The 24,248-nt window shown below is 33.4% G+C and overlaps 1 protein-coding gene across 2 annotated transcripts in view; it reads left to right on the forward strand.

Annotated features, from left to right (window-relative positions):
* The window catches only part of LOC126879416 (liver carboxylesterase 1-like), a 52,755-nt gene extending 28,561 nt beyond the window's left edge, over nt 1-24,194 (forward strand). The window contains exons 10-12 of one of the 2 annotated variants that reach the window (XM_050642422.1): nt 3,291-4,163; nt 7,520-7,588; nt 24,006-24,194. In XM_050642422.1, the coding sequence (XP_050498379.1) occupies nt 3,291-4,163; nt 7,520-7,588; nt 24,006-24,055 (992 nt within the window). In that variant the 3' untranslated portion in view covers nt 24,056-24,194. The remainder of the gene's footprint in view (nt 1-3,290; nt 4,164-7,519; nt 7,589-24,005) is intronic. The other variant, XM_050642423.1, reaches the window with a different exon arrangement.
* Nucleotides 24,195-24,248: the final 54 nt, after the last annotated feature.

Raw genomic sequence — 24,248 nt, forward strand, 5'->3', positions numbered from 1 at the left:
ACTAATCGACGGGTCTGAGCATTTTTCAGAAAAACAATTAGTATTTGAGATATTGAATTTATTCCAAATTACAGACTCTCTCTGTATGAAAAAACCGCGGAGTGCTATCATTTAAAGGGGTGCGTTTTTGAGAAATGGGTGAATTAGTCCCTGGGCACAGGTTACATTAGGGTGAGTTCTATGCACTTTTGGTACAAACATGTCTACATAAAAATTGTTCCTGGTTAAATTTCCTATCTAAATATCACTTTTTAAATTCAATGATGCTTTTTTTACAAAAATATATTCAAAAGAAAAAGCACAAAGAAACGCAAAAGAAAGAAATTTTGTTTTTTGTCCCATAACTTTTGTCCACGAGGATATAGGTATAGACATTGCTTCACAGAAAAAAAACCTACATATTTTTTCTTTAAAATGTTGTTTAGTAGAGGTAATTAGGATTTATAGTTTTCGAAATATGATTTTTCAAAGTTCGCCACTCACAGCAATTTTGGGCAATTTTCCTTGTTATTTCACAAATATTGTTCTGTAACTTTTTTCTACGTAACTTTAGGTATATGCAATGGTACACGTAATAGGAATAGAAGTCAATTACCTTTAAAATGGTCTACTGTGTAACGTTGTACGACTTTTTTTAAAGAGATTATGGTGTTTTTTATATTTTAACGATTTTTTATAATATTATATAAAAATAAAATAATATTATTATATAATGTATTATATATTATATAATACCTAATATAAAAAATATTATTTTTTACATTTTTTACGATTATTTTTAATTAAGATATTATTTTTCAAAATGTAATAAGTACTTGCAACGATTTTTGATTTTAGGATTATTTTTGAAATATCTCATTATAACTTTTTTTTCTTGTACATTACTATAATATAATATATTATATTGCTCAATAAAGAGCTTATATATAATTTTATTATATTATAATATAATTGCTTACTTTCTGTTCTTTGGTGTATCATCTATATTTAAATAATGTAAACCGAGTGATTCTTTGATATTTTTTTACCTGTATTATTTAAAATTACTTCTTTTACAAAAATTACATAAACATTAGTCTTAGAAAACATCACTTTAGTTAAAATTATATAAACGTTGACATTTAAAAAAATTTCAAAATCAAAGTCCATCATTTCGTTAACATTAGCTTCAATATCTTCCTCTGACACCTCAGTTATCTTAGAGTTCCCACAATTAGTAGCCATGCACATGCACCCTTAGCAGAATATTGAACAACTAATTCCTATCTTCCTACAACCGCAGTTTTTTGTACATCCTTTGGTACATTTACTTGCTATTTTTTCAAGCAAACTTGTGGTGTAGGAGCTTTGACAGTAAATATTGGAATTAATCCATATTTTAAAGTTTGCCCGGCCGAGTCAAGTGGATCCAAAGTATTACCTATAAAAAATAAGATTCAATCATAACACACAATCACATAAAAAAGTTATAATAAGAAATTTTAAAAATAATCCTAAAATCAAAAATCGTTGCAAGTAGGTAGGTACTTATTACATTTTGAAAAAGCATATCTTATTCAAAAATAATCCTAGAATTTTTTGTAATGCACCATTTTAAAGTAAACAGAATAAGATTTCTTTTTTATTATATAATATGTAGCTAAATGTAGAAAAAAAAGTTATAATGGGAAATTTAAAAAATAATCGTAAAAAATATAAAAACTCGTTAAAAGTATAAAATCTTGAAAAAGATAACCTCTTTAAAAGAAGTCATACAACATTATACAGTAGAACATTTGAAAGGTAATTGATTTCTATTCCTCTTACATGTACCATTGCATATGCCTAAAGTTACGCAGAAAAAAGTTACAGAACAATATTTGCGAAATAACAAGGAAAATTTAACCCAAAGTTTCTGTGAGTGGGGAACTTTGAAAAATCATATTTCAAAAACTATAAATCCTAATGACCACTACCAAACATCATTTTAAAGAGAAAATATGTAAGTTTTTTTCTGTTAAGCAATGTCTATACCTATATCCCCGTGGACAAAAGTTGTGGGACAAAAAACAAAATTTCTTTCTTTTGGGTTTCTTTGTGCTTTTTCTTTTGAATATATTTTTATAAAAAAAAAGTATCTTTGACTTTAAAAAGTTACATTTAGATAGGAAATTTAACCAGGAACAATTTGTATGTAGACGTGTTTATACCAAAAGCGCATAGAACTCACCCTAATGTAACCTGTGCCCAGGGACTAATTCACCCATTTCTCAAAAACGCACCCCTTTAAATGGTAGCACTCCGCGGTTTTTTCATATATAGAGATTCATTTACCATATGAAATAATAAAACCCCGTTAACGTTGTAGTTCCTTTCTATAGTACATAATCAATAGCCTATCGTATAATATTCAAAAATTTGATATTTGATGTTCACAAGGAAGAATTTCCTGTAGCTGCTGTATACCATTAATTACAAGTAAATTTAATGAAAAATTCGTCTTGGTAAAAGGTATATGAATTTAAAAAGCCCCTAAAAGGGATACAAATATAAAAACCAAAACGTTTTCGCTCTGTAACAAGGGCATCATCTCTGTTACAAGAACATGGTGAGGCACCCAAAAATACTAAGGTTAAAACCTTTTAAAAATAGACTAGATGTAAATATATATTTATAAATAATTCATAAGACATTTAGTCTATTTTTTAAAAGGTTTTAACCTTAGTATTTTTGGGTGGCTCACCATGTTCTTGTAACACTGATGATGCTCTTGTCACAGAGCGAAAACGTTTTGTTTTTATATTTGTAGCCCTTTTAGGGGCTTTTTAAATTAATATACCTTTTACCAAGACGAATTTTTCATTAAATTTACTTGATATTTGATGGTTAAATCTTAGGTTTTGGACCATGCAGAGCTTTTTATGAAGAATAACTTTTTTTCGTAAAATTAATAATAAAAATGTTTTCCATATGGATACAACTTACAGGGACATACTGTATAACTTGTGCCTAATGTTTCGCCTATAATCTTTGTTTATCTAATTTGTTATATAAATTGTTTTTTATAATAATACTAAATTAGGCGGTACCTACATTGGATCCGTATTTCTCCGATCCGATCCGATATCGACCGACGTCGAACTGCTTCTATGCTGTAGCTTCTCCTATCAGGCGATTTACGGATCCAATGTAGGTGCAGCCATTTAATACCATGAGTTTGTTTTCAAACCGACGTCGGATCGGATCGTATCGGAGAAATACGGATCCAATGTAGGTGCGGCCTTATTTATATGTATCACTTTTTATTTTAGAATTAAATGATACGGTTGCCCATGGTGACGACTTAGCTTATCTCTTCGACGCGTATGATGTAGAAGGAAATCCCTTAGAACACGACAATCTTACACAAGACGACCTAAAAGTTAGAGAGATTTTCACGCAGATGATAGCAGATTTCGCAAGATACGGAGTTCCCAAAGTGAACAACCAGCCAGCATCACCATTTAACGTCAAAAAGAACAATTTTATCAAGATCACATCATCTCCCACCCTCTCCAACAATTTTAAGTTCTGTGAGATGGCCCTCTGGTGTAACATAGCTGAGAGATTGAAGAGTACTACTTGTGAGTTTCTAAAAGCGCTGGATCATTCGTTTAAAAACATGCAGAACTTTGTAAATGGTTTGAAAAATGCTAACTTGTCACCCGAGAAGATACTAGAACATGTAAATATGTTGAAGAACTTAACGGGACAAGGAATCAACATATTTAATCAAACTGGACTCGCTAACTTGTCACCAGATAAAGTATTTAAAGAGATCAACGAGAAAATTAAAAATGTCAGCCTTGGAGTACACAGTTTATTACCTCCGCATGAACATAAAGGTTTAGATATATTAAAGATTTTCGACAAAAAGGATCAAAGAGATCCAAAACAGAACGGTTTTAATCTCATACCAAATATATTCGAAAAGAAAGACCCAAATCAAAATGAGTTTCATCTCTTACCAAACATATTTGAAAAGAAACCTGAACCAAAACCGGAACCAGTGATTACAGGGGGATTTTTAAATCTTTTTGATGTAAGACAGGATTCCAGGCTGATACCTGAACAAGCTGCTCCAGTGCCAAATGTATTACCCAATCTCAAGATCGAAACACAAGTTAACAGCAATCAGCCACAAGGTTAGTATCTTTTGATGTATCCTCTTAAGACTTTGACCTTGTTTATATGTTTACAGTTGAGTCCAGGGTACTTTACCCGTGCGTCATCATTTAAAGCATGTGAAATAAGTCGAACTCCAGAAAACATTACATCTCACAGCATCTAGAGACATAACAGTGATCATGGGTGATTTCAACGCAAAAATTGGCGAAGGAAAATGCTACCCTAATGTAGGATCATATGGGCTTGGCGAACGAAACGACAGAGGAGATCGCCTAATAGAATTTTGCCAGGAGCATAATGTTATAGCCGCAAATACATTCTTTAAATTACCTAAGCGACGCCTGTATACATGGAAATCACCAGCTGACAAAGAGCACAAAATTGTCAGAAATCAAATTGACTACATCCTAATAAAGCACAGATATCGAAACTCAATTCAGGCAGTAAAGGCATATCCAGGAGCAGACGTATCCTCTGATCACAGTCTTCTTATTGCTAGGTTTCAACTTCAACTAAAAAAGACGCAAAAAAGCCGAAACAACAATAAACTTAACATACAGAAACTAAAGTCAGAAGAAACAAAAGAAAATCTGAAACACGAAATCAACACAAATCTAGACAGAAACCCAGGAAATAATTGCAACGTAGAACAGCAGTGGCAATTCCTCAAAACCTCTATATTAGAACCAAGTAAGAAAGTACTTACTACAACCAAATGTAAGAAAGAAGAATGGATGACGGAGGAAATTCTAGAGTTGATGAATGAAAGAAGAAAAAACAAAACCATTAATAAGACCCGCTATAAACAGCTTCAAAACCAAATAAGAAGAAAAATTAGGGAGGCTAAAGAAACCTACTTCTCTGAAAAATGTAAAGAAATAGAAGAACTGCAAAACACATATGACAACTTCAACCTACATAAAAAAGTCAAAGAACTAGCCGGAATAGGAAATAGAAGAACCTCAAATATATTGCTCGACAAAAATGGAAATATTATAATGGAGACAAAACGAAAACTACGACGATGGAAAGAGTATATCGAGGAACTATTTCATGACCAGAGAGAAGCTAGTACATCCGTAGATAGCCAAACGGGAGATGTAGGCCCAGAGATAACCAAAGCAGAGGTTAGTCAGGCAATAAACTCTATGAAAACCAATAAATCTGCTGGTCCAGATGAATTGCCTAGCGAGCTGATAAAGTTGGTCAACGAGAAAAACCTGGACATAATAGTAGAACTGTTCAACGCTATCTATACTACAGGAATCATCCCTAGAGAAATGTTGACATCAGCCTTTGTGTGTTTGCCAAAGAAGCTGAATGCAAAAGAATGCAGTGACTACCGAACCATAAGCTTAATGTCACATACCTTGAAAATTCTATTGAAAATTATCCACGCCAGAATACACTCTAAACTGGAGCTGGATATTAGTGACACTCAATATGGGTTCCGCAATGGCATGGGTACCAGAGAGGCATTATTCTCCTTCAACGTGCTGACACAGAGATGTTTGGATGTTAACCATCCTCTTTACGTCTGTTTTATAGACTACAATAAGGCGTTTGATAAAGTAAAACATGATCGACTCATGGAAATCCTAAAAAATAAAAATCTAGATGAAAGAGATTTAAGACTAATAACACACCTCTATTACAATCAGCGAGCAATAGTAAGAATTGAAAAAGAAACATCTGAAGAAATGGAAATAAAGAGAGGAGTCAGGCAAGGCTGCATACTATCACCTCTATTATTTAACGCTTATTCTGAAGAGGTAATGCGAGAAACTCTGGAAGATGAAACAGTCGGCATAAGAGTAAATGGAGTCTTAGTTAACAACATCAGATATGCAGATGATACAGTAATAATAGCCGATAGTTTACAACACCTGCAAAGACTCATGAGTAAAATAGTAAGGTGTAGTAGGGAGTACGGACTCTCTCTCAATATCAAAAAGACGAAGTTTATGAAAATTAGTAAAAACAACCATAATACTAACGAAATCTTGATAGCAGAGGGCCAGCAGATCGAAAGAGTAAAAAAGTACACTTACCTAGGAACACTTGTAACAGAAAATAATGACTACACTGCAGAAATAAAAGTCAGAATCGAAAAAGCACGTTCTAATTTTATGAGGGTGAAAAAGGTCCTATGTAGCAAAGATTTAACATTAGCTCTTAAAGTACGCCTAACAAAATGTTACGTCTACAGTGTTCTATACTATGGAGTGGAATCATGGACGTTAAATGTAGAGACAATGAGACGACTTAACGCCTTTGAAATGTGGACCTATAGAAAAATTATGAGGGTTTCCTGGGTAGATAGAGTTACAAACAATGAAGTACTGAGAAGAATAGGTAAAGAAAAGGAAGTTGAACTTACAATTAAAGAAAAGAAGCTACAGTATCTCGGACATGTGATGCGGGGCGAGAAGTATGGCATCCTACGACTCATAATGCAGGGAAAGATAGATGGCAGAAGAAGCATCGGAAGAAGACGAATTTCATGGTTGAAGAACCTGAGAGAGTGGTTTGGATGCAGCTCGAAACAACTATTTAGAGCTACTGCCTCAAAAATTAAAATAGCTATGATGATTGCCAACCTCCGTAGCGGAGATGGCACCTGAAGAAGAAGAAGAAATAAGTCGTAAATTTACTAAACGCAACAGCAAGTGACAGAAAGTGGCCACTGCTCCGATCACGGGTTATATTAAAAAATTTGACGTTATCAATCAAATAAATAGAACGTCAAAAGTAAGTTTTTCTTTAAAATTTTGGTGCCGAATTACAGCTACATTTAAAGTAGCTTAATAAACTCTTTTTGTCATTTTATTCACTTGGTCGGTAACTTAAACACAACCATTCCTTAACTATGTGAATGAGGTTAGCTTTGTATGTTGTAAAAATTAATGACAAAATAAAATACACTTGCCATAAAATTTCAAACTTCAATATAAAATTAGTTGTGAAAACAACTGTTTGTGTTATATAAAAAAACTTATGCAAAAATTCGACAAAAAACAGCAAAAAATTTAAGACACTGACAGCTACAAAAGTAAACAAACCAGAAACGTCACAAATTGTACCTACTTAAAATCTGAAAACATCCCAAGCGTCTTTTTTTATACCTCTCTCTTTTCAATGTACCTACTGAGTCTAGAGCGTTCATAAAAATAACATGTGTTTTTACTTAATAACAGGCGGTAGCTGATTTGTTTTTAGTTTCATGCGTGGAAGAGAATATTGCTAAATAAAAAGTATGTGTTTTGTCTCGCCAGGTTTAATGACGCACGGGTAAATAATCGTGGACTCAACTGTAATTGAGCTAGGCTCTTTACTCTTTATGTTACATTTACAATAATTTGTTTTTCTTAAGCTGCTCCAGTACCAAATTTATTACCCAATCTCAAGATCGAAACACAAGTTAACAGCAATCCGCCACAAGGTTAGTATCTTTTGATATATATCTTCTTGAGACTTTGACCTTGTTTATATGTTTAAAATTGAGCTAGGCTCTTTCTTTATGTTAAAGCACCCTGCACAAACCTTATGGAAATTAGGTCCCAGTGGATTTCGTTCATACTTTGGGAAAATACTCTTTGAAGCATCCTGATAAAAAGTTCTCATGGGCACAACTCAATCGTATGAAGGATTTTAAGAAATTATAAGATTTACTGGGTATTCCAATTCCCTGAGTTACTGGTTATCTGGCAACATGTAGAAGTTTGGATCAAGGAAAAGTACTAGTAGTCTAGGATTTTTTCGTGGCTATCCAATGGCGACCTTTACTTTGACCTTGACCTTCAACGGACGTCATATTTTAGAGTTTCGAGGGTTTTCGGCATTAAATTGATATAAACAGATTACTCATGGGTTTTGCGATCGCTAAACACGAATATGCCATCAGAATTGACCTCCGCAGCACGTGGTGACCAGGGCCACTGCAAGGGATGTCATCTTCTAGAGTTTCGATGGTTTTCGGCATTTAGTTGATGCAAATGAGTTACTGGAGGGTTTTTTGAGGTCGCTAAACACGAATATGCCACTAGAACCGACTCCCAGAGCACCTGGTTTCAAAGGTCAATGAAAGGGGTTCCTGGAGTTTCGAGGGTCTTTGGTACTACATTAATGCAAACGGATTAGTCATAAGTTTTTGAGGTTGCAGAACACGAATACGTGATCAGCACAGACACAGACAGGTGCCTAAGACAGGTTATCTTCTGGAGTTTCGGAGGAATCAAATGGATTACTCTTAGGTTTTTAACTCCAGAAGATAACCTGTCTGCGGCACCAGGTGCTCTTGTGTCTGTGCTGATCACGTATTCGTGTTCAGCAATCCCAAAAACCTATAACTAATCCGTTTACATTAATGTAGTACCAAAGACACCCTCGAAACTCTAGGAGCGCCTTTCATTGACCTTGGAAACCAGGTGCTCCGGGAGTCGGTTCTGGTGGCATATTCGTGTTTAGTGACTTCAAAAAACCCTCCAGTAATTCATTTGCATCAATTAAAGGCCAGGGCCGGTAACGGCCCTGGCCACCACATTCTGCGGAGGTCAATTCTTATGGCATATTCGTGTTTAGCGATCCCAAAAACCCATGAGTAATCTGTTTATATCAATTTAATGCCGAAAACCCTCGAAACTCTGGAAGATGACGTCCGTTGAAGGTCAAGGTCAAAGTAAAGGTCGCCATTGGCTAGCCAGGAAAAAATTCTAGACTACTAGTACTTTTCCTTGATCCAAACTTCTACATGTTGCCAGATAACCAGTAACGCAGGGAACTGGAATACCCAGTAAATCTTATAATTTTCCGAGTTTGTGCCTCTATATCTTGAAAAATCTTCATACGATTGAGTTGAGCCCATAAGAACTTTTTATCAGGATGCTTCAAAGAGTATTTTCCCAAAGTATGAACGAAATCTATTGGGACCTAATTTCCATAAGGTTTGTGCGGGGTACTTTACAATAATTTGTTCTTCTTCTTATGTCTTATAGTTACATGACCGTTATCGATCGTTGGATATCATGTTGGCTACCATATTCGCTATCATAACTTTGACAACTTCTTCTTCTTCTTCAGGTGCCATCTCCGCTACGGAGGTTGACAATCATCATAGCTATTTTAATTTTTGTGCAGTAGCTCTAAATAGTTGTTTTGAGCTGCATCCAAACCATCTCAGGTTCTTCAGCCATGAAATTCGTTTTCTTCCGATGCTTCTTCTGTCATCTATTATTATCTATCTTTCCTTGCATTATGAGTCGTAGGATGCCATACTTTGACAACAACTTTGACTAACTTTGACAATAGATCTTGTATTGGCCATGTAATTATAAACCCCACTGGCGACGCTCATGTATTGCTAATTATCGCATTATATTTTAGTCAGTTACAGGTAAAAGAATTAACCAGTTGTATTTGATATGTAGTCCAATAAAGATTTGTTTTGGGTTCATCCAAGTGTTTTTGTGCAGAACATTTCATGGCGACGAAGATAAAAACGTTTTTAAAGTGTGTATGAGTGAATACAAAATGTCGAAAAACGGGAAATTAGATTTATCGTTAAATTTGGAATTTAATCCCAGAATTTGTGAATGGAATGTGTTTATAAAAAGACTAGAACAATATTTCATCGCTAGAGAAATTACAGATGTTAATATTAAAAGAGCTATTTTGTTATATAGCCTTTCAGAAGAAGCTTATATCTTGTTATCCGACTTGTCCGTGCCTAAAAAACCTGAAGAATGTGAATTTAATGTCATTGTAAAAAGCCTAGATAGCTACTATAACAAAACTTGTTTAGTGTGGGTAGAAAGGGCAAAGTTTTATGGTGCTTCGAAAACAAAAAGTGAAAGTGTACAAAATTGGAGTGTACGTTAAAAAAAACTAGCCGGTACTTGTGAATTTGGAAATAATTTGGAAACGAAATTAACAGATATGTTTATTTCAAAATATAATGAGGGAAAAGTAAAGAATACGCTATTTGCACTGAAGTCAGATATCACATTTAATAAAGCTATGGAAACAGCACAAATTGAAGAAGCAGCAATAACTGGCATTAACGAAGTAGATAGCAGAAGTGTGGTGAAAGTGGAACCAGTAGAAGAAAGAGAGGTGTGTCAAATAACGAGTGGAAGTTGCAGTAAGGAAATATTGCAAGTATCACATGGCAGAGCACATCAACAAGAACGGCGATTTAAGGAGACTAGACCTTCAACTTCAGGGATGCAGAGACATAGTTCGGATTTTAATCGTGATGAGTTCAGTGGTAGTGTTCAAAAGTGTTTCAGGTGTGCTAAAAGACATCCGCCTTCAGTATGTCCCTATAAGGATTATATCTGCAATTTATGTAACGTTCGAGGACACTTAAAACGGGTATGTAGAAATAGATTTTTAAATTTATTGGAAGAAGGAACTGAATCATCTGTATTATGTATATCAGCAAATAATGATCCGCCAATTTATATATTGATATCAGTATTAGAGGTAAAATGTTTAAATTTGAATTAGATTCGGGCGCCGCGGTCTCTGTCCTACCTTTTAGTATATATTATAACAAATATTTTAATACACAACCGTTATCTCAAGTTAATGTATCGTTAGTTAATTTTTCGGGAGACAAGGTTCATCCTAAGGGCAAAATTAACTTACCAGTAACTTTTTCAAAACAAACAAATAATTTGGATTTTTATGTTATGCATCGAGAAACTCCAGCCTTGCTAGGTAGAAATTTTATTAGGTGTTATAATATGGGTTTCAGGGAACTAAATTTTATTGAAGCAGATAAACATAATGAAATAATGGGGTGGTTAATGAAAGATTTTCCCACTGTAGTTTCTGACAAATTGGGCACATTTAATAAATTTCAGTTAAAATTTAATATTAAACCAGATGCCAGACCTAAATTTTTTAAACCCAGAGTGGTTCCTTTTTCTTTAAGAAACAAGGTAGAGATGGAATTAGATAAAATGGTTCAGGAGGGCATTATATCTCCAGTTGAATTTTCGGAATGGGGAACACCCATAGTACCGATTTTAAAAAATGATGGAGGTGTTAGGATTTGTGGTGATTTCAAAATAACTATCAATCCTTTTATCGAAGCGGATAAATATCCGTTACCACGGATCGATGATTTATTTGCTAATTTACAGGGTGGTCAAGAGTTTTCTAAAATTGACCTGAGTCAAGCTTATCAGCAAGTTGTGATTCATCCAGATTTTCGGAAATATACGGTTATTAGTACTCATAAGGGATTATTTGCATTTAATCGTCTACCGTACGGAGTTGTATCAGGTCCATCCCAGTTCCAACGTATTATGGAACAAATATTTCTCAATATGCCAAGTATATCTATTTTTTTAGATGATATTCTAATTACAGGAAGGAATAGGGAAGAACACACTAAGAATTTGTGTAAAGTTTTAGCGATTTTACAAGAATGTGGTCTTACAGTAAAAAAAGAAAAATGTACGTTTTTCGCGGAATCAGTATCTTATCTTGGATTTATAATTGATAAAAGGGGCTTGCATAAAAGTCAAGATAAAATTCGGGCTATTGAGGATATCCCAGAACCTACGAATGTGACACAACTAAAATCGTTTTTGGGAAGTATAAATTATTATAATCGATTCATTCCAAATCTCCCAAACATTGTTCATTGTTTATATAAGCTTTTAAAACAAAATGTAGTTTGGCACTGGGATGAAGAATGTCAATTAGCTTTTGACACTATTAAACAAATGTTAGCTTCAGATCTAGTATTAGTTCATTACGAGCCAACCTTAGAATTAAATTTAACGGTTGATAGTTCAGATTATGGGATCGGAGCTGTTCTCTCGCATAGTTTGAAAGATGGTAGCGAGAAACCAATCTATTTTGCAAGTAGAACGCTCAGCGATACCGAAAAGGCTTATTCGACTCTAGATAAAGAACCAACTGCTATAGTGTGGGGAATCAAACGTTTCTACCAATTTTTATATGGGAAGGAGTTCAATTTAATCACAGATAACAAGGCGTTAGTATCCATTTTTGGCCCTAAAAATGGGATACCGGTTACAGCGGCAAATAGATTGCAGCGATATGCAGTATTTTTAAGTGGTTTCAATTTTAATATAAAGCATGTATCGACACAAAAAAATGTAGCAGACTTTTTAAGTAGATTGCCTTCAAATAAGCCGATAAGGCTAGATTCTTCTAAGTTTAATATAGAGGAAACTGTTAATTTAAATTATTTAGCAGACAGCGAAGAAATTCCTATTAATGTGAGTGATATAAGGAAAGAAACAAAATTAGATCCGATTTTGTCTCGTGTAACTGAATATGTTATGGCCAAATGGCCCACAAATGTTGAATTAGAGATTAAACCCTATTTCCTTAAACGAAATGAAATATCTATTGAAGATGGCGTCTTATTGTGGGGACAAAGAGTAATTGTTCCTAGTAAACTACGAAATAAATTACTGAATGAATTGCATTCAGCTCACTTTGGTATAGTTAAGATGAAATTATTAGCTAGGTCTTATATTTGGTGGCCATCATTAAATACAGAAATTGAAGTTCTCAGCAAGAACTGCATTCCATGTCAGCACATGCAGGCAGATCCTCCTAAGGTTCCCTTACAAGGCTGGAGCATTCCTCAAAATGTTTGGTCACGCGTGCATATAGATTTTGCCGAAACGCGAAAAACTCATTTTCTTATCATTTTGGATGCTTTTTCTAAATGGGTAGAAGTTTGTCCAATGTCTTCAGTCACCTCAATGGCTACGATTGCTAAACTTAGGGAGTGTTTTGCTCGTTATGGTTTACCGGAAGTACTTGTCAGCGATAACGGCCCGCAGCTAACATCGCAAGAATTTAAACATTTTACTTTAATTAATGGTATTAAACATATAACAATACCTCCTTTTTCAGCACATTGCAACGGTGCCGCTGAAAATAGCGTTAAAACAGTCAAGCATTTTTTGTTAAAAGATATTGATCAAAGGAATATTAATTTATCATTGTCTAAATTTTTATTGACATATAGGAACACAGTGCACCTGTCGACAGGTACTTCTCCCGCTAAGATATTTTTTGGAAGGGCTTTGCGAACGCGTCTAGATTTAATTAAACCTGATGATTTACAAAACCAACAATCAAACCCAGTTGATTTAACACAAATTAGACGTAACTTGATGCAAGCGCAAGAAAATAATAAGAAATATTATAGGGGGAGGAGACAGGTAGAGTTTGTAGTGGGGGATATCGTTTTAGTTAAAGATTATAGAAACACCAAGGTGTCGTGGTGCAAAGCAAAGATTTTACGAATTTTAGGTAGAAGAGCATATTTGGTAAATCCGTTAGGGAGTAAACTTACGTGGAAAAGACATTGTAATCAAATTAAAATAGTTTTTAATAGTAATTTAGAAGGTATTACCTTTGCGGAGACGATGCACGATAGTTCAGAGGAAAATAATATTCAAAATAACGAGGAAAATGTTATCCAAGCCGCTACAAGCTCAACAGGAAATCTAGGTGGGGAGCCTCAGCTAGACTCTCAAAATGATAGTGATGTTATCCAAGAGTCAGGCATCCCACATAGACGTCCAATAAGATCTAGAAAAGACCCAAAACGTTTTGGATTCGAAATATAGTATTTAGGAGTTTAGTTTTGTTGTGTTCCTAAATTTAGTTATAAGTAGGATTTTAGGGTGGGGTGATGTAATGTATTGGCCATGTAATTATAAACCCCACTGACGACGCTCATGTATTGCTAATTATCGCATTATATTTTAGTCAGTTACAGGTAAAAGAATTAACCAGTTGTATTTGATATGTAGTCCAATAAAGATTTGTTTTGGGTTCATCCAAGTGTTTTTGTGCAGAACATTTCAGATCTAAATAATTATCTAATCGATTTTCCGTGCCATTGTCTTAGATTTTTCTGCCATGATCTTCTTGTTGTACCAGGACCAAGTTTACCTTGGATCTTTTCCTAAATGATCAGATACAAAAGTTCATAATTTTCAAGGTGTCACATAATGTAACCGATGTATTCCAGCTCTCTTTATTATGTTGACCAGTTGTGTTATTTGGTTCAGTCGACTAGACACTTAATTTCTAACTCTGTCAGTCTGTCGACCCAGTTTATTCTTAGTAGTCGTCTGTGTATCCACATGTCAATGGTTTCCAAGCGTTTAAACATAGCCTCACTTAAGAGTCCACACTTCTACTCTATAGTGGGGTGGCCAAGCTCCTTGATAGCCAGAGCCACTTTTCGTAAGTTAAAATTTTTCGCGAGCCGCAATTAAAAACGTATTCAAAAAGTATGTAAAGAAGGTATGTACAATGTTTTTTAACAGAACTTTTATTTATTGAAAACAGAAATAAAATTACGAAATATTTAAACTTAATTACATTTTTGTTTTCTTTATTCTTCTTCTCGTTGTCCTTATGTCCAATAAGAGAGTCTAACTTTGCTATCATCTATCACTTATCCATCTTTTACCCATTTCTTCCACGCCTTCCGGCCTTCTTCCCATTTCCTTCACCTGTTGCGCTGTGTTGCGTCTCTTGGCTCCGATTTCCTGGATTTGTTCCATCCACCCCTTTCTAGGTCTGCTCCTTCTTCTTTTCCCCTGTCTCTTGGCATCTGCCACCTTCTTTACTAGTCTGTTCTCGTTCATTCCAGTTATATGTCCAAACCAATTCAGGTTTCTTTTTTCAATTTTTTTTCTCTGTTGGCCCCTGTATTAGCATGTTTCTAATGTTTTCGTTTCTTTCTCTGTTCAACATTTGTTTTCCTTCTTTTGATAATTCTTTAAAATTTGGTGAATAATTTGTGGTAGCACTTCTCAGTAATTCTTTCAGATGCTGGTTAGTTAATACCGATATGTGTTAGGATTTCACGAATTTTAAAATGGAATTAAATGGCCCATACAAGTACGTTGTTTCTAATATGGAAATAATTCGACAAGCATCCTTTTTTAATTTAGAGTATGTACTTGGATTTTGGTACAAATTTCCAAAATTCGGTAATCGGCGTCGACTTATAGTTTTATTTTCGAGCTTGATCTTCTTGCGTCTCTATTAATTTTAATTCACCAGATGTTGTTTGGGTCATATATTGGTAATACATACAAAAATTCAGTATGTATATATTTCAAATGAATTCAGAAAAAAATGAAGAGACGATTTAAAATATTTTAAGTCTTGAAATAAATTTTGGACTTCGGTCAATATTCTTTCTAGCTTTTTTATTTACTCGTTAAGTTTTTCTAGTTTAATATTGTAACAAATTTTTTTAAGTCGAGTAAAATGACTAAATTTACAAATCGGTCTATAGTGGGTTGATTACTGACTTTTATGTCGCGTCACCCTTAATATTAGAGAGATATTGCAAATTTAACACAGCCTACGTTGCGCTATTTACACCGTGCTATTTTGACAGAATTGACATTTCTCAGACGTTTCATAAATGCAGGTATTGCTCAACATTTTGGTTGCGGTATTTTACGGCTCGATTAAGATTAGTTGTTAGTTGTTTATCTAATTTGTACTCAAAATTCAGAATTTAATTTAGATGGAAGAAAGGTTTGTATTTTCTTCCAAATATCGAGCAAGAGAAACAAATGATCATTGAATCCTTGATCCCCTATTCATGTTTTCCTGATCTAACGTAAAATTTTCTGGAGAAGTCAATGGATTTTGACATAAAACTTGTTTTAATAAACATAAATCGTCATCAGACGTAAATCTAATTCGTTTGCTACTGTTTTAGCAAATTATTACGAATAAATTTGGTTTAAATGAAAGGTTAAACAACAAACATAACCTGAAAACAAAATAGCGCAACGAATACCGCACAGCGTAACGACTCCCCTAATAACTGCAGGCCGTATTTCCAATAACGCAGCGTTAAGCCAGATATCACATCTGCGCATGCTCTACTGTCAAAATAACGCGTGCTGTAATACAGCAAGTGCAAAAAAGACTCAGCAATATCTCTCTATTCTTTCACGCAGTTTTCGATTTGTTATATCACTCTTAGCTTGGATGCAAATGGAATTTGTTACAAAGTTGCATTTGGTCTTTCATATTTGTTGTCAGTAATTTAAAAGACATTCTGAAACACATATGGAACGATAATAATTTTTTTTAAATAATAACACAAAATTGAAAATAAGGATCTCGGGTACATTTATCGAGAGCCACAAGCCATTCTTCAAAGAGCCGCATGTGGCTCGCGAGCCGGTTTGGCCACCCCATAGTCTATAGGTATAGTAGTACTAGAAAGATATAGCAATAATTTGATGGAAGTTCATTTTAACTAACAATAAAGCACTGAAAACTTTTGTTTTCAATATTTCCACAAATTTTATTACAAATTAATGTCACGTTTCGGCAGAGTGATTTTCTTAAGTGATGTGTTTTTACTATGCGTTTACACTTAAAAGTCTCTAACTGAATAGTTTGAGAAGTGGGGAGCTGTTTGTTTCAAGTTGGTCATTCAGAATGATAATAAAGATTAAAGATAGAAATGGTCATATTACAACCAACAGAGAGGAAACCCTTAAAATAGTTGAAGACTTCTACAAATTTCTGTACATGAGCCAACGCAAAGTAAATAGCAGAGAAGATCAAGTACCAGAAATATTAACAAGGAAAATAAGGGCATTGTCAACCAAGGATCAGAACTACTACCGGAAATCACAATAGACGAAATAAAGCTAACCCTAAGAAAAGCTAAGAATAACAAATCTCCAGGCGAAGATTGTGTAGTTACTGATGCAATCAAAATCGAAGGCACTTGTCTTCTTAAGAAAATAAAAACCTGTGCCTTTTAGATAGTAATATACCCGACAAATGGCACAATGCTGAAGTAATTGTATTGTACAAGAAAGGAGATCCCCATTAATTAGAAAATTACAGACCTATGGCCTTCTTAGTCACTTATACAAACTCCTTACAAGAATAGTAACGAATCGTTTTGAGAAAAAACTTGATTTCTACCAGCCAATAGAGCAAGCGGGATTTCGTACCGCATTTGGAACAAATGATCACCTACAGAGCATTAAAACGGTAATAGAAAAGACTATCGAATACAATGGACCACTCGTTTTGGCTTTTGTAGATTTCCATAAAGCCTTTGACACGGTAGAAATTGACAAAATTCTGGAAGCACTACAAGCATGCCGCATTGACTACCGATACACAAGGTTAATTTACAATACATAGAAGAACGCAACTATGTCGGTGAAACTACATAAAAACACGGACCATATCCCAATCGGTAGAGGAGTCCGACAGGGCGATACCTTATCGCCTAGGAGATCCCCATGAATTAGAAAATTACAGACCTATGGCCTTCTTAGTCACTTATACAAACTCCTTACAAGAATAGTAACGAATCGTTTTGAGAAAAAACTTGATTTCTACCAGCTAATAGAGCAAGCGGGATTTCGTACCGCATTTGGAACAAATGATCACCTACAGAGCATTAAAACGGTAATAGAAAAGACTATCGAATACAATCGACCACTCGTTTTGGCTTTTGTAGATTTCCATAAAGCCTTTGAGACGGTAGAAATTGACAAAATTCTGGAAGCACTACAAGCATGCCGCATTGACTACCGATACACAAGGTTAATTTACAATACATAGAAGAACGCAACTATGTCGGTGAAACTACATAAAAACACGGACCATATCCCAATCGGCAGAGGAGTCCGACAGGGCGATACGTGGCGATACCTTATCTCCTAAACTGTTTACCGCAGTACTAGAATATGCTTGTAAAAAACTTAACTGGGAAGAGCGAGGCTTGAATATTGACGGTAGAAGATTAACAAATTTGAAATTCGCAGACGACATAGTTTTATTCTCTGACAACCTCAAGGAGATATGTACAATGCTACATGAACTTCAGTTAGTGTGTGCCAGTGTAGGTCTTAAAATAAATTTTCCAAAACAAAATCCATGACAAACCTAGTACCTAGCGGAAATATCAATATTGGAGGCAACGAAGTAGGGCTAGTGGAAAAATACATATACCTTGGACACGAAATAAAGATCACAAGAGACAACCAAACATGCGAACTACGAAGAAGAATAAACCTAGCATGGGCAGCCTATGGAAAACTCAAAGACATCTTTAAAAGCGATATACCAATTTCTTTAAAACGTAAAACATTTGACCAATGTGTGTTGCCTGTGATGACTTATGGTGCCGAAACTTTGACATTGACAGCTACAACTTCTAAAATGCTGCAAATAGCCCAAAGGAAAATGGGAAGGTCAATGCTGAGTATATCGCTTCGTGACCGAGTTAGAAATGAAGACTTAAAACGAAGAGCAGGAGTTACCGATGTGATTTCCCTAATTGCCACCCTGAAATGGAACTGGGCCGAACACGTCGCCCGAATCAGTGATGGGAGGTGGACGAAGAGATTACTTGAGTAATTTGCCTAGATTAGACAAAAGAAGTAGAGGAAGACCACCTACTCGTTGGACTGACGATCTCAAGAAAATGTCTAGAAATTGGATGCAAAGTGCTCAAAATAGAGCACAATGGACAAAAATGAGGGAGGTCTATGTACAGCAGTGGACGCAAAGGACTGGATGATGATGATGATGATTGAGAATGATATCTGTAATTTTTTATTTATTAATATCCATAGATTCTAATAAAGATAGTTTTTAAGGCATTTATTTTGAATATGAAGAATTTGAAATTGTTCATTAAAAGAATGATTATGATCTAGTCTAGAAGGTGAAGTGCGTACGTAGAATCTGTTTTTCTATTATTGAAAGCCTCTTTGTGTTCTGCTATGCGTTTGTCAAAGGTTTGACCAGTTTGACCGATGTAAGTTTTTGGACAGTCACCACATATTATGAGTTTATATACACCACTCTGTAGTTGTTTTCTCTTTCGGCTCTTATTGTTCTTAATATATTTGCTTAAGTTGTTGTAAGTTCTGAAAGCTGGTGTTATTCCTTTCTTTTTTATGTGTTTCGCTAATTTTGTTGATATTTTGCCTGTATACACATGTGCTCTATCACATATATGTTTGCAGTGTATAGTGTTCTACTCTTTCATCTTCAAATAATTCAAAAGTGTAGTTTTTCCATTCATTAACTCAGAGGCGTAGCTACCGCCGTATCAGCCGTATCAATTATACGGGGCCCCCGACATTCAGGGGCCCTACCGCAGCATGTCGAAACAAAATTCCATTTAAAGAAATTGAAGAATTATTTCACTATTAAAACGCTTTGAAATAGTGTATATTGTTTGAATATCGACATGTTAGTGTAATGGATTGTTTATTTATATACAGCGTGTCTACTTTAAGTTGGAAACATATGGGAACCTTTTTTATTATTAATTTTACGAAAAAAAGTTATTCTTTATAAAAAGTTCTGCATGCCCCAAAACCTAAGATTCAATCATCAGATATAAAATGTTCTCAATATTATACGAGGTATGTCAAAAAATATGAATTTCGGTCAAGGGTAAAGTACCTTTATTTCTCTCAATATCGAAAAATCTTATAATAAAAAGTTGTTTGGAATTAAAAACTAAGATCAAATATGCAATTACATGCTTCTAATTGAAAACAATTTTTTTCTCAAATTTATGGATAGGTACCCAACATCGTTTTTAATTATTATTCTTTTTTATTATTCTCTTTCATTATTCATTTTACGAAAAAAAGTTATTCTTCATAAAAATCTCTGCATGGTCTAACATTTAAGACATAACCATGATATATCAATTTTTTATTAATTTTATACGAGGTGTGTCAAAAAATATGAAATTCGCTCAAGATTATAGTACCTTTATATTTCACAATATTTCAATTAGAAGGATGTACTTGCATATTGAAACATAGTTTTAATTCTAAACAACTTTTTTTAATAACCATTTTCAATATTATGAAAAATAAAGGTACTTTAAAATTCATATTTTTTGACATACCTCGTATAAAATTAATAAAATGTGATATCTGATGGTTGCATCTTTGGTCTTAGGACATACAGAGCTTTTTATAAAGAATACCTTTTTTTCGTAAAAGTAATAATAAAAGAGTTAATAATTAAAAACGATGTTGGGTAGGTACCTATCCATAAATTTGAGAAAACATTTTTTTTTTCAATTAGAAGCATGTAATTGCATATTTGATCTTCGTTTTTAATTCCAAACAACTTTTTATTATAAGATTTTTCGATATTGAGAGAAATAAAGATACTTTACCCTTGACCGAAATTCATATTTTTTGACATACCTCGTATAATATTAAGAAAATTTTATATCTGATGATTGAATCTTAGGTTTTGGGGCATGCAGAACTTGTTATAAAGAATAACTTTTTTTCGTAAAATTAATAATAAAAAAGTTTCCCATATGTTTTCAACTTAAGTAGACACGCTGTACATATAAATAATTATGTTCATGTACAGGTATCTATTGTATTTTCTACCGCTCGCCGTTATTCCATAACAGAACTTTTTTGTTTTCAAGCTACTTTTCATTGTCTATTCACCATTGGCTGTGTGTGAGACATTGTATAATGTATAATGCCAAATTGCAATTTTTGTAATCGCGTTAACTTTGAATATTTGAAACAGTGTAATGTTTGGGTATATTTTTATATAATCTGTTCTTTACCTATAAATTATATTTATGTGTATCTATTTTCCGGCCGCTCGCCGTTATACCATAAGAATAGAGCTTTTTTGTTTGATCCCATTTTCAATGTACAGTTACGGTCACTGAATAGTTTACACTTTAATTTTTACATTGTAATACTGCAAAAATAGCAGTGTCGTACGGATTTGATAAATGTCAAAGTCAAAAAATTTGAAAAAGTCAATGCTTGTCAAAATTTCAGAAGTGTTTTTTTTTTGAGTGAATTTGATGGCCTTGGCCGAGCCAATTAGCCAGACATTTTGTTATTTTAAAAACAAACAAATTTGATTTTTCAATCAGAGGAATTTTTTCTGTATTTCTAACTCTAAATACATAACAAACTAACATTATTATCTACAATTATTATCTAAATAATACTCTGTTTTGGTTGTTCATTTTTTTTTTGTAAATTTTTTTTTGTATTTTTTGTTGCATTTTTTTTATATTGTTAATTTGTTTTTTTTTATTATTTTTTTTATTGTTATTTTTTATAAATTGTTTTTTTTACTACGCTAAGACGTAAACCCGATCGCGGAGATTTACATCTTCTTAGTTTTTTTTTTGTTGCTTTTTTTATTTTTTCTGTTTTTTTTTTCTTTTCTTTTCTCTTTTTTTGTTCTTTTCTTTTTTCAATTATAATATACAATAATTACTTAAATCTACAGGGTTTAAAACAAAATAACAACAAAACAAACATGTTTGTTTTGTTTTAACAAACATGCCTGCTTTGTTTTAACAAAATTTCTTAAATACAGGGTAAATTTTATTGCTACAATCTATATTTACAGTTTTTGATATGCTCGTAAATTGTTTTTAATATATTAATATTTTCAGAAAATATCAAATTGTTCAGGTAGACGGGAAGTGGAATTTTTAATGTATTAAGATTATCATAAAATTCAGAAGTGTTGAAAAATAAAATAAAACGATATCAAACTCCTCCAAAATGATTCGAATGCATTTGAGTGATGCGCAAAAAGCAAGAGCAATTGCCAAACTCGAAGAAGGTTGGTCACTAAGGCAAGTTGCTGCAGATTTAAACGTGAGCCATATTTGCATATGGAAAATCAAACAAAGATGTGTTTATCAATATTTAATATAAAATAGATTTAAAATAAAAGGGTATTTTAAAACCAGACTTCCTTATTTTCGTTATTAAGACCATAATCAAGTTTATTCAAAAAACTTCTTTCTATACTTTTTATTTTGTTAAATTTTGTAAAATATATTATTTATATTTTGATTTTTTAATTTTAATCAACCTATTCTAGGTACACCACTGGTAACGTCATTTTGACGTAAAAGGTGCGTTTACACGCGGTAAAAATTTTAAAAATCGGCTCCTAGATACGTAATCCTGTAAACTATTTAATGACCGCAACTGTACATTCACCTTTGGCTTAAAAAACTGAATCTGTTTTCAAACAATGTATCTCAACAATTCAAATTTATTTTTCGACTTTGGTTTACTAGAGATTATTATTATCTATATTTGAGTGTTATACGCAGAACTTACTATAGTATTTTTACTACAAAAACGTTATTACGTAGGTCAAAATTTTTGACGTAAGAGAACTGTCAAAACATTAGAATGTGACTTTTCATTATTAGATATGTTTATTATAAACATGGCAATAATAAAAAGTCACATTCTAATGTTTTGACAGTTCTCTTACGTCAAAAATTTTGACCTACGTAATAACGTTTTTGTAGTAAAAATACTATAGTTCCTAAGGTTGTATTATGTAATTTGCAATTTATTTAAATTTTGCAATAGATTGTTTTGTTTTATTTCATTATCTTTTATTTTGTAAATATACAATAGCACTAAAGGCCTTAGAGGCCCATGTACTTTTCACTTTTCGATATGTACTGAGATCTTCTTTGGCTTAATATGTGATTTTTCTCCATTCCTTCCTGTTATTCATTTTTCTTTTCTGGTCTTCTAGTCCCATTCTTTCCATATATTTGCCGACCTCTTGCTTCCATCTATTTTTCGGCCTTCCTTTTCTCTTTTTTGAAGCTATAGTGTAGTTTAGTACCCATTTTGAAGTCGTCGTGTTCGGCATCCTTTCTAGGTGACCTAGCCATCTAAGTATCTGTGCCTTTATCACTCCTATTAAATTAGGTTGATTGTATAATTCCTTTAACTCATCATTTGATCTTCTTATCCGTAAACCGTTCCTTATTATGCCTCCATATATCTTCCTCAGGATTTAAGTTTCCCAGATCTCCGGTAAATTTTGTTCATTTTTTGTCATTGTCCATGTCTCGATGAAGTATTTTCTATTGTGTTAGTAGTTACTATTGGTTGTATAGTTGTTTTGCATAACAACTGTATTTTTGCCTTTCTTGGTAAAAACTTGCTTTTCAAAATTCCGTTAAGCGCATTTACACTCCTATTGTCTGCCATTATTATAGCTTGTATTTCTTCTTTAATGTTCGGTTTATGTGATATTATTGCTACTAGGTATGTAAAGCTTTCTAATATTTCGAGTTCGTATGATGTTCCTTCTTCTACTTCTACTTTGAACTTTTGTCCATTCCTGAAATGATTACATCTGTCCACCCTATACATTTTTTTTAGTTTCATTTATGTACAGTCCCATTTTCTTCGTTGCGTTTACTATTCTTTGTACTATTTCCTGTAATTCTTTTTTTCCTCTTGCCAGCAACACCACATCATCCGCAAATGCCAAAACTTGGTGTTTGATATGGGAGTCCTTCTCTATTGATTTTTGCTTCTCGCATTATTTTTTCTAGGCATAAATTGAAGAAAAGGATCGCCCTGCCTTAATCTTTGTAATAATATTGACGATTTATGTAATTTCAGTAAACTGTATTATTATTGTTTTTTTTTTTCGACTCTTTGTCTTTGTTTTTTTGTCTTTTTTTTCGTAAGCTTTGGTCCATAAAATTGTAAAATTTTCAGTGACAATAATGCATATATTTCTATACAAGCGTTTTGGCTTCTTTTGTTGAACAAAATTTTTTTTAGGACTATCCCATAACAGTCGTGGAAAAGGGCCCCGCGACAAACTTTGATATGGGGCCCCTTTGGGGCTAGCTATGCCAATGATTAACTGTTCATTAATATCTAATATTCTGTGTCCGTTTTTGTGATTTTATAGAAGTTAACAATTACTATTGACTTACAAAATGATTTAAATTAATACCTGTTTATTTTATATTACAGAGGGTGGAAATATAGGACCAAATGCTGTTCTATTTCCTCCGGATCTTTAAATTTGAGGAATTTGGAGTTCTTCCCCATTGAGTTGTCACATCTCCGGAGCTAGTTATACCGAATGATAATATGTTATGTCGATATGTTATTTCTAAGATATGTACATATTTAAATAATAAATACATTAAGTAGAGAAAATTACGTGTATATTTTAAAATTATCATTTTTCTACTCGTATATTCTTACTGTATT

This window comes from Diabrotica virgifera, chromosome 2, assembly GCF_917563875.1.
Source record: "Diabrotica virgifera virgifera chromosome 2, PGI_DIABVI_V3a".
Taxonomy (NCBI): domain Eukaryota; kingdom Metazoa; phylum Arthropoda; class Insecta; order Coleoptera; family Chrysomelidae; genus Diabrotica; species Diabrotica virgifera.